General features: G+C 40.2%; 5 protein-coding genes across 5 annotated transcripts; 3 read left to right on the forward strand and 2 right to left on the reverse strand.

The window, feature by feature from the left end:
* Positions 1–1,263: 1,263 nt before the first annotated feature.
* BO70DRAFT_375129 (cleavage polyadenylation factor subunit MPE1) lies at positions 1,264–3,345 on the forward strand (the record flags this gene model as incomplete). The annotated part of the gene is made up of 4 exons (XM_025545010.1): positions 1,264–1,435; positions 1,561–1,861; positions 1,922–2,022; positions 2,075–3,345. 4 exons carry the CDS (start codon positions 1,264–1,266, stop codon positions 3,343–3,345), a joined length of 1,845 nt encoding a protein of 614 aa, XP_025394303.1.
* A 976-nt stretch (positions 3,346–4,321) lies between these two features.
* Positions 4,322–5,262, forward strand: BO70DRAFT_302853 (ornithine decarboxylase antizyme; the record flags this gene model as incomplete). The annotated part of the gene is made up of 3 exons (XM_025539767.1): positions 4,322–4,498; positions 4,551–4,963; positions 5,046–5,262. The coding sequence occupies 3 exons, from the start codon at positions 4,322–4,324 to the stop codon at positions 5,260–5,262; spliced, it is 807 nt and encodes a 268-aa protein (XP_025394304.1).
* Positions 5,263–5,693: 431 nt separating this feature from the next.
* Positions 5,694–7,692, reverse strand: BO70DRAFT_346942 (SHNi-TPR domain-containing protein). Its single transcript, XM_025541566.1, has 2 exons — positions 6,413–7,692; positions 5,694–6,355 (listed from the first exon to the last, which is right to left on the reverse strand). Exons 1-2 carry the CDS (start codon positions 7,460–7,462, stop codon positions 6,071–6,073), a joined length of 1,335 nt encoding a protein of 444 aa, XP_025394305.1. The 5' UTR covers positions 7,463–7,692; the 3' UTR covers positions 5,694–6,070.
* A 113-nt stretch (positions 7,693–7,805) lies between these two features.
* On the forward strand, positions 7,806–10,672 carry BO70DRAFT_325263 (DNA polymerase epsilon noncatalytic subunit). Its single transcript, XM_025540638.1, has 2 exons — positions 7,806–7,837; positions 7,893–10,672. The coding sequence occupies exon 2, from the start codon at positions 8,045–8,047 to the stop codon at positions 10,298–10,300; it is 2,256 nt and encodes a 751-aa protein (XP_025394306.1). The 5' UTR covers positions 7,806–7,837; positions 7,893–8,044; the 3' UTR covers positions 10,301–10,672.
* On the reverse strand, positions 10,582–14,384 carry BO70DRAFT_203400 (mediator of RNA polymerase II transcription subunit 14). The gene is made up of 2 exons (XM_025538614.1): positions 13,554–14,384; positions 10,582–13,488 (listed from the first exon to the last, which is right to left on the reverse strand). Exons 1-2 carry the CDS (start codon positions 14,250–14,252, stop codon positions 10,864–10,866), a joined length of 3,324 nt encoding a protein of 1,107 aa, XP_025394307.1. The 5' UTR covers positions 14,253–14,384; the 3' UTR covers positions 10,582–10,863.
* Positions 14,385–18,071: the final 3,687 nt, after the last annotated feature.

Here is an 18,071-nt window from a genome sequence, read left to right on the forward strand (position 1 = left end):
TTGATTAAGAAAGGAAGCAGGAGTGGTCATACCGCCATTAATGGTTTGGTCTCTGATCGCAGGTTTCTGCTGCCCCCCCCCCAAAATTACTAAACCAGAAGGCGGCCACATCTCCAATAATGTCCCCGGCGATACAGAGTAGATAAGACCGTACATTACTAGGTACTACTACTGTAAGGAAGGTGTAGCTACCTACTAGTACCCTGTAATAACATACAATAATACACCATACTGTGTACATACTGTGTAAGTACCTATCTAGGGGTGTACTAGTACCTTGTAGTGACAAGGGTTGCCTGGATAAAAAAAAGATGCCGATACCATGTCATGTCTAGAAAGTCTGGGCCTATTTACATCAATATACCAAGGCACGGATAGGTAGATAGACAATTGCCTGTAACTCCCGGTAACATCACATGACTGCATTTTCACAGGTTGCCACCACAGAGGTGAAACCTGGTCAATAACTAGGTAAGCTTTTAATCCTGTTCACTTCCACCTCCGAAAGTCATAGCTCCTACGTGAGCCTTGAATAAGCTACTGATTGCACAAGATTCTAATCATTCTCCTTGCTATGGTGCTCTGTATCAAGATACCTATGTATTGATCACTATACATACCTAGGTACCTGGCCTTGACACTGGTTAAACAAGCCTTGTTTGACTCCTATTCTCAAGCCTTTCCGCTTTCTTCTCTGCTTCTCAATTCTTTGTCCAGCCCCATTTAATCACCAACTTGTACTTGTCCAAAACTCAACATTGCTACTCCGTGCATGTTATAACCTACTCTTTACTCAAGGCTCCCACGGGTTTCCCTTTGTTGAGCTCGGTTACTCGCAGGTGTTGGCTAGAAATCTGGAAGCCTCCGACGCAATTTGATAGACTTTGCAAGGCCTGCGAATATTGATACAGACCACCCTTCACCCCTGCACAATCACAGAATTTGTCTGTATCCACCGGCCTCTACTTCGCTTTTTTTGTATGCAGTGGTTTTAACACTTACCTTGCTATCCAGCATTCAAGAAGCGTCTAGCCCAGTGAGTTCAAGCAACATCCTCGATAGATATTGGGCTTTCAATCTTGAAGAATTTTAAGACAGAAGCAAGGCCGCAATTCATAAACTGTCATATGCAATTTGCCAACCGTCTCGATTGTTGCTTGTTACAAATTGTCTGCCTTTGTTCTCGTGTATCTTTTGTGAAAGTGGCACCCCTCTATTGATCTAATTACATCCACAACATCGTTGGACGTGCAATTGAATACAATGTCATCCTCCGTTCACTTCAAGTTCAAGTCTCAAAAGGAGCCTTCAAGGGTAACTTTTGATGGCACCGGTATCTCTGTCTTCGAATTGAAACGAGAAATTATCAATCAGAGTAGGCTGGGCGATGGCACCGACTTCGAGCTATCTATCTACAACGAAGATACTGGAGAAGGTAAGTTGTTTTGCAAACTCATCTGATGTGCTTATGCCACGCCCTCTTATTTCCACTGGCGGTGGGGTCATTTTATGATCCGAGAGTAACAATGGATGTAATAACTGATCTTGCATTTGGAACAGAATACGATGATGACACCAGTATAATACCGCGTTCTACCTCCGTCATAGCTCGAAGACTACCAGCATCTCGCCCCGGAAAGGGTGGTGCTGCTCGATATGTTTCCGGGAAAATGCCAGTTAATGCGCGCAGCGTTCCCCGTAATGACCAGTCTTTATTAAATCGAAGCGTTTCCAATGCTAGCTATCCTGTGAGCAATGGAGTCTTAGAACTGAACAATGCCCAAACAGAAGAGGAGAAAATCAATGCATTGTTTAGCCTTCAAGCCAACCAATGGAAAGAACAGCAGCAGGAGATGGCGAAGTAAGTATATTTCTGTCCAGATCCAAGCGTACTACTGACCAGTCTTTCCCTGTTTGATAGCGCAACGCCTGTTCCATTCGGCCGCGGGAGAGGCAGGCCTATCAATGTACCCGACCACCCGCCTCCTCCAGGATACTTATGTTATCGTTGTCGAGAAAAAGGTAAGCTATCGTAAACCAACCCACAAAAGGTGAACTAACAGTTTATGTACAGGCCACTGGATACAAGCATGTCCTACAAATAATGACCCAAAGTTCGATGGTAAATACAGAGTGAAGCGATCAACTGGGATACCCCGTTCACTCCAAACTAAAGTTGAGAAGCCAGAGTCCCTCACTTTAGATGGCTCGCACGAAGATCCAAGAAACACCGGCGTTATGGTCAATGCTGATGGAGACTTTGTCATCGCCAAGCCAGACAAGGCGGCTTGGGAGTTATACCAAGAAAAGGCCAAGGCCTCTGCAGCGGCTGCAGCGGAAGCAGCAGCAGCAGAATACAGCAGAGACCTGCAAGCTCGTGGCTTAGAGTGTCCGATCGACAAACGAATGTTTTTAGAACCTACAAGAACACCTTGCTGTCAAAGGACCTACTGCAATGACTGCATTACTAATGCATTGATTGAGAGTGATTTTGTATGCCCTGGGTGCGGAACGGAAGGGGTACTGCTTGACAATCTTGCTATCGATGATCAAACTGTTGGCAAGGTTAAAGCCTATGAGACGGAAAAAGCAGATTTGAAGAAAGACAGGGAAAAGCAGCCAACGAGCCAAGATGATGGGAAAAAAAACTCAATAGGTAAAGGTTCCGTGTCTATAAAAGAGCCCCTGTCGCCAGTTTCGGCCAGTCAGCCTATCTCATCAAATAAAAGGCCTGCGGAGGAGACCCTTCACTCAAGCCCCAGCTCTCACTCAAAAAAGCTGAAAGGGGACGATAAATTTGATGCACGGAGCCAACTGCCCAACGAGTCGGCGCCTGGATTCCCACCGCTTCCTTTCGGCCAACAGATGTCTATGGGTGGCTTCGGATTTATGCAGAACCAACCCATGTCTGTAATGCCAATGCCCGATGCTGGGTTTGCCGGTGATAGAATGGGGTTTCTGAACGTTATGGGTGTACCTGCGGCTAACGGGTTTCCACCTAATTTGGACCAGGCATGGAATCCCATGGATGCTTTGAGTTTCAGTCATGCGCAAGGCGGAATGTATGGTGATAGTCTTAATGGATATGCTCCTCCAAACGTCTATCCTGGGGTTGGAGAGCCATCTATGAATATGTATCACATGCCCCAAATGGCGGGACTTCAGTCAAACCCTGGCTTTTCACAAGCGTCCGAGATGAGCCGCTTTTCAAACCAACAGCGCACTGCATTTAGCTCACCATTTGCCAGGGAAGAAGACACGGCGTACTTTCGGCAACCTGTTAATCCACAACGGCATCAAGCAAGACATCGGCGGATAAGGCCAAGTGATTACCGTGAGCTATGAATTTGCTATAGATAGTACTTTGTTGAGACCAATCTATTGTTATCACCCTTCGGACTCTTTGTCTACTGGATTCTGGCCGGGGCTTTTGTTCTTTAATTACCATCACTGTAAAGTATAGAATAACCATGTTGATAGCGGTTGTCTTCGAGATTTGTTATCTATGGCAAGTGTAGTAAGGTGCCATTGGTTTCACTGAAATCTAGAGTCCTAACTATTAACCCCTGGCTGAACATTATATATAATAATGGCAGCAATTAACCACTAGAGAAACTTTAGGTCCATCTGACAGTAATAAGGTACCTTAACATGGTATTCATTCTACTGATGCAAGATTGGGCTGCATCGGAGGAAATTACTGGGATTCAATTGATACTACGGAAAGCCAATTAACAGGTACCATCTCATACTGAGTAGGACTGGTACCAACCTAGTCTGGTGGGTGGTCAGTATATTAGAGGATCGGCTTTGAACCAACACCGTTTATTTATATAAATCTATCAGTTCCAATATGGGGGGCATGTATACCTACTCTGTAGAGTACTTGATATAAACAGCTTATCAGTGACGTGCTACACGCCTAACATACTGAATTATACCAAGTTAGTCTGTACAGTATGAAGAACCTGGATCATGAAAACAAGTGCAGATTTCTAAGTAAATAGATAGGTGTCAATATGCCTATCACGTGTGCGTTGTGTTTCTCAGGCGCCGAGGCCAGGATGGTCAGATGACATTACAGTTCCCGTGTTAACTATCACCCCTGGTAATTAATCATCTCTGTCGCCGGATTGATTCTGTTAGCCTTCAAGTTCCTTTCATACCACGCTCAAAGTGACATTGCTTTTTTGTATCGGGTCTCAGTACTTGTGAACATCACTTCTTCTGTCTTCGCCTATCAAGTTACTTGTCTTATTATATCTGCTGATATACCAGGAAAACAAGAACATACACTCAATACCTCGTTAGGATATTCATCATGGCAAAGTCCTTGAATCACAACAGTAGTACAAGAAATCAATTGCAACGTACCCTCGACAGAACTTCCCACTCCCAGACCAACGTACTCGCCAGTTGTTATAGCGTAAACGCCTTGACATCTATGATTGATGGCTTCCACTACTGCGCTACTACGGGGGCCGGTGAGATACTCTTAGTAACTATGAGCCTTCATCTTAGAACATGCTAATATTTGCATTGCTTAGGAGCACAGTGGTATCCCTGAGGTCCCTCTGGGGCCAAAATCATCATCAAGTCCTCCTTTTGATCTCTCCATCGCCCTAGGCGTGGAAACCAGTCGGCCGGGAAATTTTCTACCGGAACATAAAGAGGAGGCAGTGCATGCTATCCCGGGAGAGTGTGAGAGGCTCTTCTGTGACAATTTGTCTTCGATTTTCCTTGGTGAGAGGAGATCTTCTAGACAAGAGTTACTTGGGGTGGGTGTGTCTCAAAGCCGACCGGACAACGCTATGACCAACAATGTAACAATTGAAAAGTGGTTTGAGCTCTTGAATTACACCAACGACACTATCCATCGAGGATTTGTAACCAATTTGAGTGGCGAGCAAACTTTGTTTGTTTTCTTTGCAGAGAACACACTGGGTCATAGTCTAAAAACTGGGTATGTGTGTCAACTTGCCCATTGAGATATAGGTCCCATCCTGCGAACCTTGCTGACATGCTATCAATCTGCTGCCTCAAAGGTTGATCGCTCTCTTTGAACTTGCTCATATATCTGCTTTTGGGTGTTCCCAGATTGTTGCTTGCGTCCCCCGATCACATGATGCAGTCGACCTGGAAGCTATAAGAAACCTTGGCTGGTGTGGGTTTAATCTAACTACTTTGCAACGGTGGATTGTTAGGGGCGGACTTGACTGCTGTCTTAGTGCTAAGTGGCTTTTTTTAGATGCTGATGTTTAATAACTGGTGCTTAAAATAGGTTTTATGTAGCAAATGACTCTTTGTGCCATTACTCTACATCCTGAATGAGAGAAGAATAACTTATTGATATTGATACCTATAAAGTAATTGTTTTGCGCTACAACCTCCCCCCCCCCCCAAAACTCCCCCAAAAGGATTGATGCATAGCAATATATGAGCAGAGGAGGCTATTATATATTGTAGCTTTCTACTTCAGGGTGGCTGCTTGTGTACAGCACTCACGGCTGGCAGTCCAGCTTGTAACAGTGATTTAATTCTATAGCTTCATTCTATATGTATAGTAAGCGAAGGCTGGGAAAGAAGCTGGACCTTAATTTTGAAGATTACTAGATAGCTGGTTCTATTAGGCTCTCACGTGCAGCCAGGTTAATTAATTGGCTAGCTGTGTGAAGTGTCCGGCAGAGTCCTTACACTGGAGTGAAGCTCTGAGATTCCTGGGTGTGTTGATGGATGGTGCGAATATAAAAGCTTTAGTCTTTTCTTCCCTCGCCAATCACTGCGTGATTCTGCTAGGTATAAATAGATAGGGGGTCGAGGGTCTAGGAAGCGGCAGCTCTCAGTTCAATAATTCGTGAATGAACTTGCGAGAATTTCTCCATATAAACTACAGAGGCTGCAGTTTCACGCCGCTCACCTGAGACAACCCATATCGACACCGGCACCCAGAAGTAAAGGGTTGTCTACCACTACCTAGTAGTCTGCAGCACAGTACGGTTGTCGAACAAAACAAACCATTATAACAAAAAAAATACTTGTTAAGGACTGGTAGTTTATATGCATGAAATTATTAAGGTGAAGCACTTGTGTCACTCACTCGGGGCCTTTTTGTATCATTTCCTTCCACGTCTTGTTGTGCCGAACGTTTTGCTAGGGGCTCGCTCTTCTGGGATGACTGGCTGGCTGCAGGCTTTCTCTTGATAAAAGCAGATAAATCATTTGCCCCTTTAGTGACTGCATCAAGCCGAGCTTGTTGATCAGACGGGGCTTGCCCTACTATCTGACCCAGAATACCCTTCAACATAGTATCGTCTGCACCGTGAGTAGATACCGGTGGTCGTCGGAGGTCGATAAGCTGTCAATCATTGTAAGGGAAGAAGACATATCGGGCCATTAAAGCGGGGTGACTTACCCTTTGCTCCATATCTGCTATTATGTCCCTGACATTGATAATCTTTCTTTTCATTGCAGCGAACTTGTCTTCGTTTAGACAACCACCATCATCCAACTTCTGTTGCTCTTGATCCATCCTCAACCGGCAGCTCTCTATGGCTCTTTCCATTTGCAACGCAGCCTCTTTTCTCATTTCCTTGCCAACTTCCCCACGGTGATCATTGTTATCATGGGACTCGTCATTCTCACTATGGACCGAGCCAAATTCTAGGGCAAGTGAAAGCTTGTAGTGGCATTCAGCAACAGAGGGATCCTCTGTGGGGAACAGAGACTGCCTTAATTCAAGAGCAACTCTCAAGTCCGTCACCGCATCCAAGAATCTCTCAGCTTCCAATGAAATTTCAGCTTGTAAATCATATGTGTCGGCAAGACGCTCTTTGACATGTCTAATGTCAGAAGACAGCTCCGCATCTTTTTCTTTATCGACTTCCTCCTCAAGCGCAGTTGACCTTTTGTGATACAGTATTCGTGCCAAGTCAAGTACTTCGAAAGCATTGGCAAAGTCGTCATCGTCATCGGGAGTGACTTCCTCGTCATCCTCATCGTCAAGATCCGAGTCGTCGAAGTTTTCATCACCCGTGAACTGGAAATATGGCTTGTTTGAAACATCTGTAGGGTCTTTCTGCTGATTTTCTGATGCGTCTGTAGCTAGTCCATGGGAACCCGTACTCTGACCATTGTCATTCGCTGATCTTGATGGGGTGGAGGGTCTCTCGAGAGATGTCTTGCTCGGTTGTGCCTGGGACTCTCCGGCTACTTTTGATCCAAGAACATCGCTTTTGCTAACAGCAACATTGTACAGGGCTTTTCCGTAGGCGAATAGCAAGTCAGCATTGCCAAGCGCTAGTTCTCCGTTGAGTCTGGCCTGCAATTCTGTTGCCTCTGAATACAGCTCGGCGGCAGCGTTGAAGTCCCTAATGGCATCCTTTGCTGCCGCTTGCTTGATCAGTTCGTCCAAGGATGCTCGAGCGTCGCCACTGCTAGTTTCTGTAGATGTACGCGGATTCATCGTCTTACACAGCCCTGGTCAATGCTAAAAAGCAAGATCCCGAGGTTAAGAAAGAGTGCTGGTACCCTGACGAAGAATGTCTCAAAATGGAGGCGTGGAAAGAAGATAAAGGCTAGATACCAAGCACAATGATTGATTCAGTGCTTTGAAGAGTCGTATATGTGATGTTGGGCGTGGGCCAAGAGCAATGTATAGATAGGTTCTGCATAAGGTGCGGAGTACATATTATTAAAAAGAAGGGAGGGGGCTTGTCATCATGGTGTGTGGGTCAAATCGCGTGGACGACACGAACTCCGCTACCATCGGTACCAATTCACGCGTTCTGCTCTCCTCCACCCTCCAACTGCCCTGACCCCGAGACTCATATCCATCAAAGTAGGTTCTGGCCGGCTACTTAGCAAATATTGGGTAGACACTGATCAACAGGTAGAGCTAATCACTTGTCCCCGCATTTTATTCCAAGATTCACTCCAGGCGCCTGGGATCACGGACCATTGCGTCTCCTCTGGCTTAAGATTTTCTCTCTCTGCCTATTTAATAGGAACTGCGATATCGAGCGCGACAGTCAAGATTTCAATAGCAATGGTGGATTCAGATCCCGTCCCCTCATCATCTCCTGGATTTGGAACTCCCGCACACCCTCTCCGAAAGAGCAGGCTCAATGCGCTACCTACAAGGACATCGATCCTCCCTATATTACTTCCTTCCTCCACTCTTCGCCCTGTAGCCTTCCGTACATTCACGCGAAAGCACAACCTGACAATTTCGTCCTCTGCGCTTCAAACCCTGTCAACCTTCGTTGGAAAGAACTGTGGTTCGGGATGGCGCGAAGATGGGCTTGCCGAACGGGTACTTGACGAAGTGGCCAAGAGCTGGAAAAAGGCTGGCGGTGGCGTCATTGTCGATGAAGGTAAAGGAGCCTCATTGAGAGGAGTTTTACAAACCTTGGAGGGCAATATGAGTGGGGGGAGGGTTGTTTCCGGCATGCACAGCTCAGCGAATGAAGCTCCCTCGATAATGAAAACCACTGCTCAAGGAAATAGACATCCGAATAAGGAGCCACCATCGCGTGTTGTGGTAGCGCAACGAAGCTTGGATTCAATGGAGAAACCTGACGTGACTTTGCACCCGAGACATTGGATCAGGGTGATAGAGGCATTTGATATACCTCGAATTATTTATAATGCGGATAAGAAATACTTCGAAGTTGCGAGATCGAAACCTACCCTATTTCCACCCTCTTCCCAGAAGATCACGCTATTTAGAGACCGTTATAATGTTGTCCATCAACGTCTGCTTCGGCACGAGTCGTTCCACTCTTCATCAGGACCGTTAAGCGGAGGCTCGTTACGACAATATCTATCCTCGGCTGCAAACCAATGTTACCGACTCACGCCGATTGCAAATTTGCTCGGGAGGAATGGCACATCACATCTTATTCTTGGCCTACTTTCTCTGTCTCCAACAGGTGATCTCACACTGAGCGATCTGTCTGGAAGTATTGCCCTGGATCTCAGACATGCACGTTTGATACCTAAGGATGGTGCTTGGATTGCTCCGGGCATGTTTGTCCTTGTCGATGGGACTTATGAAGAAGAAGAAAATGTCAAGGGTTCCACACTCGGAGGCATCTCTGGTGTTGGCGGAGCCATAGGGGGGAAATTTGTCGGGGTTTCTATATGTGGCCCCCCGTGTGAGCGACGAGAAGCATCACTGGGTGTGGACAGCCAGCAAAGCAGCAGGGAAGTCAGTTCCAGTGGGGGCCTCGGATGGATTGACTTCCTGGGAGTTGGAAGTGAACGTGCACGCGGCCCACGCATGAGACAGATCGAGGCCCAATATATACGACATAGGCATGAAGACATGAAAGTCGGCCGCCGGTTAAGAATAGCCATCATGAGCGAGGTGAACCTTGACAATATGAGGACTTTGGATGCACTGAGGAAGGTCTTCAGCATCTACAATGATTTAGAATCGGAAGACCGCCCAATTGTTTTCGTTCTGATTGGAAATTTCATACAGAAAGCCATTATCAACAGCAGCGGCCAGGTGGGCAGCATCGAGTATAAAGAGTATTTTGATGCGCTGTCCTTAACATTGTCCGAATTTCCCTCGTTACTACAACATTCCACTTTTATTTTCGTTCCAGGCGACAATGATCCTTGGTCATCGGCTTTTTCTTCTGGCGCTGCATCTATAGTCCCACGTCACGCAATTCCTGAACTGTTTACCTCTAGAGTGAAACGTGCCTTCGCTATGGCGAACGCTCATTTGGATTCTACCCAGTCATCTGAACCCCCCGGGGAAGCAATTTGGACGTCAAACCCTTCACGTCTTACCCTATTTGGACCTATCCATGACATTGCTATATTCCGAGACGACATATCGAATCGATTGAGACGTAGCGCCGTGAGCTTTTCGCACGGTGTCGACGCGACAAAAGCTGAGAATACAACCCCTCCGAACAAAGACATTAGTCTTCCAGAAACAAATGAGCAGCCCGGTAATCAGCAAACAGACGGTTCCAGTTCGGCTTCATCTACTACTTCTTTTGCTCGAAAGCTTGTCAAGTCAATCCTAGATCAAGGGAATATGTCTCCTTTTCCACTTTCCTCGCGGCCTGTGCTATGGGATTATGTGTCTTCATTGCAACTGTATCCCTTGCCTACGGCACTTGTTTTGGCGGATCCGGAAGCAACACCGTTCTGTATCACTTATGAAGGCTGCCATGTGATAAATCCTGGGAGGCTTGTTCCAGAAGGTGAGATATCCTCTGTCAGATGGGTTGAATACGATGTCCTCAAGAATCGAGGGAGGGTGAAGCAGGAGCGCTTCTAGGTGGCTGGAATCCGTGGGACTGTGGGCCCCAACTCATGATGAAACGGGGAATACAGACAGGGCGGTACTGAGTAGAACTGTTGTCTGAACGTGACCATACACATGCCATGTGTAGGTAGACTATGTTCCTTGAGTGCAGCGATAGATATCCACACCTAGTTGCGCAAACTCCTTACACAATTCGCAATTGAAACATCGTGGCTATATTCACATCACACCGCATTTTTACTTCCTTTGTGAACATATGCGAAGAAGACAAGAATGTTGTCTGCTTGATTTCCTAGGCGTCGTACATAAAAAAATTTACTTTCAGAATTTGGAAGACTTACGAGGTATAACAACTGTTGTCATTTGAGTATACATTATACATGTGTTCAAATACTGCAGGGGAAAAAACGTCCCGGAACGTTGACGGGGAGTTTGAATGCAATTTGTCAGACAGGTAGATGATATTGATAGATATAAAGGAAACGTCTCCAAGGCCAAGCTCCCGTTTTCTAAAAGGAACCATTCTGACGAGAATCATCCCCAGCGACGGGGAAGCAGAACAGTCCAACTGACCCTTAGTCAATCATAATAATATCCTCTTTCTGTGTTCCAGTGTTGGCCCCAGACTGGGTATCCCTAGTGCCTGGAGCTGTTGCAAGTGAACTGCTGCGTACATCTTCAATGCTGCCAGTATGCCCAGGTCCTCCCGATGATGCCGATAGCCTCGGGTTGTTCGATTTACCAACTTTGGCTTCAGGAGTCTTCCGACCTTGGGAAGTGCCAAATCGCCTTTCAATTTCTCGCAGAAGATTTTCGATTGAGCCGGCTTCAGCAACAAGTCCATTCCCAAGTCCTCTCCAGCCATCACCTCGAGAGTTATACAGTGTTTCTTGAAGCTTATTTTTGATATTACCGTTGTTTATCATGTTGCCTTGGATGTTCACATCCTTGAGTACCCAAACAAAGCGATTTAAATGCGACGCAGCGACCAACTGAAACTTGAGATTCTCATCGGGGTAATGAATTTGGTACGACCTGGCGTTGCGCACAGTTACTTGCACTTTCAAACGCTCATTAGACGACGAGTTGGTCATTAACTGGTCCAAAGCTCGCATCAAAGGAAGTGTAAGCGACAGAATTTCAACGACGTTTTCTAACCCTGCATCAGTGGCAACGTGATTGAGACTGGATGCAAGAGACTCCTGGATCCGACGGTGAGGGCTATTGTGGCCGAATTGTATGCCTAGACGCAGATTGAATATTGACTCTGTTCTAGATGCGAGCCCGATAGGACTCAAATCCATGAGGGACTGAATCATAGACAGATCAATATTTAGGCTAGCCGAGAAATCCCTCTCTGGGCCATAAGTGAAAGATATGTTCGACAGTGAAAAAGTCCGGACCCCTATCTTTTTTCGTTGCAGAGATTCCAGGATTGAGAGCACGCATTCAAGTCTCTGCAGACTTTCAATGAGCTTGATGATAATGGGATGACCAGCCGGTGCAAGAAAACGTAACGCAAAGCCACTCCCCTTCCTTTGAAATACCAGTGATCGATCCCAATTCGAGACAGGTGCGCCAAAAGCACTTGCAGAGCTGGCCAAACTACCATAGGCAACCATTATGGCGACCTTTCTGCAGGGATCGATACCGTGGAAAGCAAGGCGAACAGTGTCTTTGATGTGACTCTTTCTCTTTGCCCTAACAGGCATGGCCAACTGAAAGGCAGTGGGAAGATTGGATGCATCGTATCGAATGAAGATATCGGGAACCCGAAGGTTTGGTTCAATCTTCAATTTGTGAAGTGGCGGGTAGAATTCGATAGATTGTAAATCCTCCAAAAAGTGAGCATTAGAATGAATGGCCAGAATTCCCGAAAGACAGTGCCCGAGGTCCGCAAGAGATGTGTAACTGATGTTGTGTTGTGAAGCAGGAAAGAATGTATGGCTGACAATTTGAGTGGTACGAAAAACAAGTTGGCCGTGCAAATTTGCATCAAGGACAGCATGGGCTTTTGCAAGTACTGTTGTTCCAAGTTGCACCACCCACCAGCTATCACCATCCATGCTGCTAGTCGCCGCCACAACCCAATTACGTTTCCAAAGATGGTGCCAAAAGAATGTGAAGCGTAAAGTATTTGGCGGAAAGATTTTTCGGACATCAGACTTCCATGCTCGCGAATTCAGCGGTTCAAATCCTAGCATTTTCAGATTGGATTCAATTTCCTCTATAGCTGCACTGCAACGAAGTCGTGCAACACGGGCGACTATGTCATCAACAAAGGACTTATCAGGATTGCGATCACCATCAAACCGCTCCAAAGCATTCGAGGTGACTGACAAAATACTCATTCCGGACATCGGCTCAACAGATACTCGAAGATATCTCGTTTTTGTGAGCTGGACATCGAGTAAACAATCGCCCGGTTCAGTGCTGTTTAACTGGGCACGCAATGATAATAGGCCGGCGGAAAAGAGCGAGCTGTGTCTTATGTTGCTATATGCCGAAGAAAGGATCTGGGAGACGTGTAAAGCAATGGTACTTCGAAGGACGCGCTCCATCGAAAGATATTCCTCATCAAAATTGATATCTTCACATGGAACTTCTTCTCCATCTCTTATCCAGCGTAAGCCCAAAAAAGGGAGACCGACTCTTCCACTGTCTGACCCTGGACCACCGCGTTTAATTCCAATCTCAAGCCAACTTTTGGCGCCAGGCTTTGGTGTCCAGTATTGTATAACTAGGGTCCGGTGTAATAGTTCGACTCGCAAAACATCCGTCCATGGGCCTCTTGCCAATTCCATAGCTTGCTTGAAGAGTATGCTCACTTTATTAGTCAAAACCAAGCCATGCAATAGATTGAAACACCCAACCAAGCCGTTATTTTGAAGCACGTCATTTATTGTCCTTTCAAGCTCGTTCAGGATTCGACCATCTGGGACTGGTGGCGAAGGAAAGAAAAGGAAATGAATGTCAACAAAAAAAAACTGCGAGGCTTCATCTTCTTCACCAACAGAAAGGTCGAGTTCAAATTCGCCGGGAACAATAAAGGTCACTCGGCCGTCATGTACGCGGTAAGTTTGAAAAGAACAAGGTATCTCTTCTTGGACCGCAAGTCGCACACCGATTATTCTGTTAAGTTTCTGTAACTTCCTGAGGGTTCCCCTCGCCTTCAGGGGCTTGGGGGGGCGGTATCCGAGCTGAAGTAGAGACAAACAGGGAAATTAGAAGAAGGCTCAAGGGGCCAAGTAAAGACGAAGCTTACATCGGACATTGATGCTACCCTGCCCTTTGACAGGACTTCCAGTGCTGTATTTAGATCGGGATTGGCCACCTGGGCTTGGACAAGATCTCTTTTCATATCCCCAATACATTGGAGCGCCCCCATGTATGCTTGATGATGGGTGCGAATGAAATTCTGAATGTCAATCAACTTACTGACGTCAGCTGCTTGTCGGCTCCATTGAGCAAGAACAAGAAGTTTGATAAACTCTGCCCTTTTGGCATGAGAGAATTCTAAAATTCGCACTTTCTTCTGTATATTCTCAGAAGACTGGTTTCCTGTAGATTTTCCATTGGCCGGAATCGGCAAAGAATGAAGTTCATGAGAATTCACCCTGATCTCGGCCAATTCGGTAATTAGGTCGGATAGATCGTTCCAGCATTGCTGTACAGATCTGCGAACTAATTTTGAAAATGGAAAAAAGCCCTGCATTATGTGCGGTAACTCGGGCGGCTCCATTAGTCCCCATGACATACGATTGATTGAGGTAAGCCCAACGGCTCCATGGTGACCAGTATTCCTATCCACCCCATCAACAGAAAGTGAACCATTTTCTGAGTCGGTGATACCATTTAATCGGATAGCCTCTCCCACTGAATATATACCATGTTGCGAATCGTGGTTCCCTGATCCGTGTCTGTGTCCACCAGTATTGGCATCGTCCATGACGACTCCCGGCATGTTCCGTACATAAACTTGCTGTATCGTCACAAGTTCTCCCCTCCTTTACCCCTCACGCAGCACAAATCGAGGGGCCTGGCGCAGGGTTTGTTTTTGGTTTCGGAGGAGCCAGTACCAGGGTAGGAAGGAAAGCTGGCTCTGCGCAGTTGTAGACGGATCGGAGATTTCAGTATAATGCCATTTATGTATCACCCAGGGCGCAAAATCCGATACCAGTTTTAATCCCAATGGCCCTATTAACACACCGAGAAGATATAAAAGCCAGTTGAATAAGAGAAAGGCCAGGCTCGTGTTCTCCTGGTTTCCAAGAATATGTTGAATTGAATGACAAGCTAGCGTATTAGCCTGACAGGTGCGCACAATCAACATACAAGCCTTGGAAGGCACATTTTCTGGTGATACTGGAAAAGTGAGGGGGGGTTTAACAGTCTGGGACAGTTGACTTAAAACCTTGGAGGTGATAAAAGGCAAGAGCCGAGCATTTCAGGTGATTGGGTTAAGAAACAATGGTTAATAAGAGAGTAGTATGGTAGTGTACTAGGGTGGAGGTAATAAGATTGGATGTAAAGGTGCCTGGTGGTGTGTCTGAGTATCCGAGGGTACATATAACTGAGATGAGGCCTGGGTGAGGTGATGCAAGGCCAGCCTCCATAGCCACTAAGATTCAGTGTCCACCTTACTAATAATCAGTTAATAACTAACTATAACTAGTAGGTGGTTGCAGATCAGGTATGTTGGTTTTTAGTGTTGTGTGGAACAAAAACTGCTTAATAAGTATTTTGATTATCTAATTTTTATATAATCTCTTTTTTACACTGATTGAAATATTTATTTTATATTATCTCTTTTATAACTCTTATATATAATTATTACTATTACTAATTATAAATTACACTCTTTCTCTATATCTGTAATTATAATTTAAATACTCAAAAATATAAATAAAATTATTGATTAAAAGTTTTTTTATTATTTATATATTTTATCATTTTAAAATAAGTTTTAAGTAAATTTTAGATAAAAAATTAATAAAATTTTAATAAATTAGTTTTAATATTAGTAATATATGTATATAAGATTTAGATCAGATATCTAAAAAATATTAATATATAATAAAGTAAGTATTTAGCTATTTTTTAACTATTTATTAAATATCTATTAATTACTTAGAATTCTAATAGAAAAGTTATTATTAAAGATAAAAAGATTTTTTATTATTATTCTGATTATAGTAAAAATAAGATAAATATTTTTTTATTTTTTAATAAATACTTTTCTAACTACTTTATATTGTTTATAACTGCTTTAAAAATATTTTTTAAGTATTAATAATCTAAAGTCTTATATATACTCTTGTAAAAGTCTAAATATAGATAAAAAATAAAAAATATATAAATTAGAAAATAATAAATAAAATAGTTAATAGATATTTATTAAATATTTATTAATTACTTCAACTAATATACGAGATTTTTTAACACTAAAAAATCTCTACATATTCTGAATATTTTTAATAATATTAAAATACTATTAAAATATTATTAATTTAATTATTAATTTAATTATAAATTCTTTTACTAAAAGTAGAAGATTAAATATATTTTTAATTAATTTTTATTTTTATTAAATAAAGTTCAAAAAATAAGTTTCAATTATTTTTTAATTATTTATTAAGTATTTACTAATAAATTAGTTATTGTTCTTAAATATATATTAATTTATCTCTCAACTTAAGAATTCTTAGAGTGGCTTAACCTGACTGTTATATCTTAATAGTTAATCTTAATCTGGTCATAATCTGATAATTAGATTAAGATATAAAAAAGTTTTAACTATATAATTAAGATTAGATTAAGATATAATTATTATTATAATTATTTATATCTGCTGATTAAAAAGATTAGATATAATAAATAAATTAATAATTATAGATTAATTTATAATATATATATTCTTTTTATATAGATAATATATAAAGTATAATATATTTTTAATTATAATATAAATATAATAATATTTTTTAGATATAGTCTATTACTTAATCTATTTAATTAATTATTTTAAAAAATATATTATACTCTAGAAAAGACTTTTATAAAATCTAATATAAAAAGAATAAGAAAAAATATAAAATATTAAATTTAAAATATAATTATTTAATTAATTAATCTGATTAATTTAATTAAATCTAATTAAAATAAAAAATATTTTTTAATTAAGACTAATTCAGTAGTCTATTATAATTAATATTTATTTAATATTTAGAAACTTTAATAGCTGCTGTGTATATATCTTTTTAAATAATTTTATAAGATATTTTTTAATTTATATTTAATTAAAAAAACTTAATTTTTAGCAGAAAAATAAAATAGTAAGATTAATTATTTATTTAAATTAAATATATTCAATAATTCAGAATAATAGATAATAAATAATTATAAAATATAGAACTTAATTCTGAAAATTCTGTTTATTATAAATTATAAAGATTTAGAGAAAGATAATAATTAAAAAAGATTTATTTTAGAAGAATAAATAAATATTTATAATAAATCTTTATTTAATATCTAATTAATTATTTATTTAAATATAATTAATAATAATTTCTTCTTATAATTCTTATAGAGATAATAATTTATAAAACTAGTTTCTAAGTTTTCAATTTAAAAAGATATAAGTAGAAAATTTTATAAAAATAATTTATTTTATTTTAAAATATAATTTTATATAAATATAATTTATTATATTTTAATATACAGCTAATATACTTACTATATTTTATTTATTTTAATAAATTTAATAAACAGAAATTTATATCTAAAGCCCAGAGTTATAAAATAATTTTTTTTTAAATAAAATTACTTAAAATATAATAAATTAAAATAAAAAATAAATTTTTATAAAAAAATTTTATAAAAAACTTTTATAAAAATTTTTATAAAAGCTATAATATATAGTATAAATCTAGTATATTTTATTTATTCTATTTATTTATTTTATTTATTTAATTTATTTAATTTATTTAATTTATTTAATTTATTTAATCTATTTAATTTATTTAATCTATTTTATTTTAATAATCTAACTATTCTTTTTAACTACTCTATATATAATTTATAATTTATTTTTAATTTTATTAATAATTTTTTAAGCTATATTTTATTTATAAATCTAAGAATAATCTGATTCAGAAGAAATAATAAAATAAAAATAATATATTTATTCTTAATATTCTAATTAATAATTATCATATAATTTTTCTAATATTTTATAATATAATTAAAATATACAGCTAAAATAGAGTAATAATTATATATTTTTATATATATTTTTTATTTTAAGAATAATAATTTTATAAAAAACTGAATTTTATTAATATAACTAGAATTTTCTTATTATTCTTAATAAATAATAATAAAGAAAATACTAATTTCTTTTTTAATTATATTTTTTTAATTTAAAAAGCTTCTTTTTATATACTTTTAAATAATAATAAAAATAATTAAATTAATAATTATTTAATCTAAATATATCTTAATTATACTAAAGCTTAAAAAGATATAGTAGATAAATCTTAATATTAAAAATAATTAAAATAATTAATTATCTAGTTTTTAACTATATTATAATTAGATATAAAAATTTTCTTAATCTAATTATAATCTGGTGATTAGATATAAAAATTCTAATTAATCTGACCTGACCTGGCTGTTAGCCACTCTAAGAATTCTATATTTTATAAAAATTATAATAATAAGAAAAATTATTATTTTAATATTTGGAAGTATATTAATTTTATATTTTTTGATTTATAAAGAT

The sequence above is a fragment of the Aspergillus heteromorphus genome (assembly GCF_003184545.1).
Source record: "Aspergillus heteromorphus CBS 117.55 chromosome Unknown BO70scaffold_60, whole genome shotgun sequence".
NCBI lineage: Eukaryota > Fungi > Ascomycota > Eurotiomycetes > Eurotiales > Aspergillaceae > Aspergillus > Aspergillus heteromorphus.

Coding starts and splice junctions, on each gene's coding strand:
- BO70DRAFT_346942 (XM_025541566.1), bottom strand. CDS start 7,462: ATGAATCCGCGTACATCTACAGAAACTAGCAGTGGCGACGCTCGAGCA. Junction 6,356..6,412: donor TAGCAGATATGGAGCAAAGG/GTAAGTCACCCC, acceptor AATGATTGACAG/CTTATCGACCTCCGACGACC.
- BO70DRAFT_203400 (XM_025538614.1), bottom strand. CDS start 14,252: ATGCCGGGAGTCGTCATGGACGATGCCAATACTGGTGGACACAGACAC. Junction 13,489..13,553: donor GGGTAGCATCAATGTCCGAT/GTAAGCTTCGTC, acceptor TCTCTACTTCAG/CTCGGATACCGCCCCCCCAA.
- BO70DRAFT_325263 (XM_025540638.1), top strand. CDS start 8,045: ATGGTGGATTCAGATCCCGTCCCCTCATCATCTCCTGGATTTGGAACT.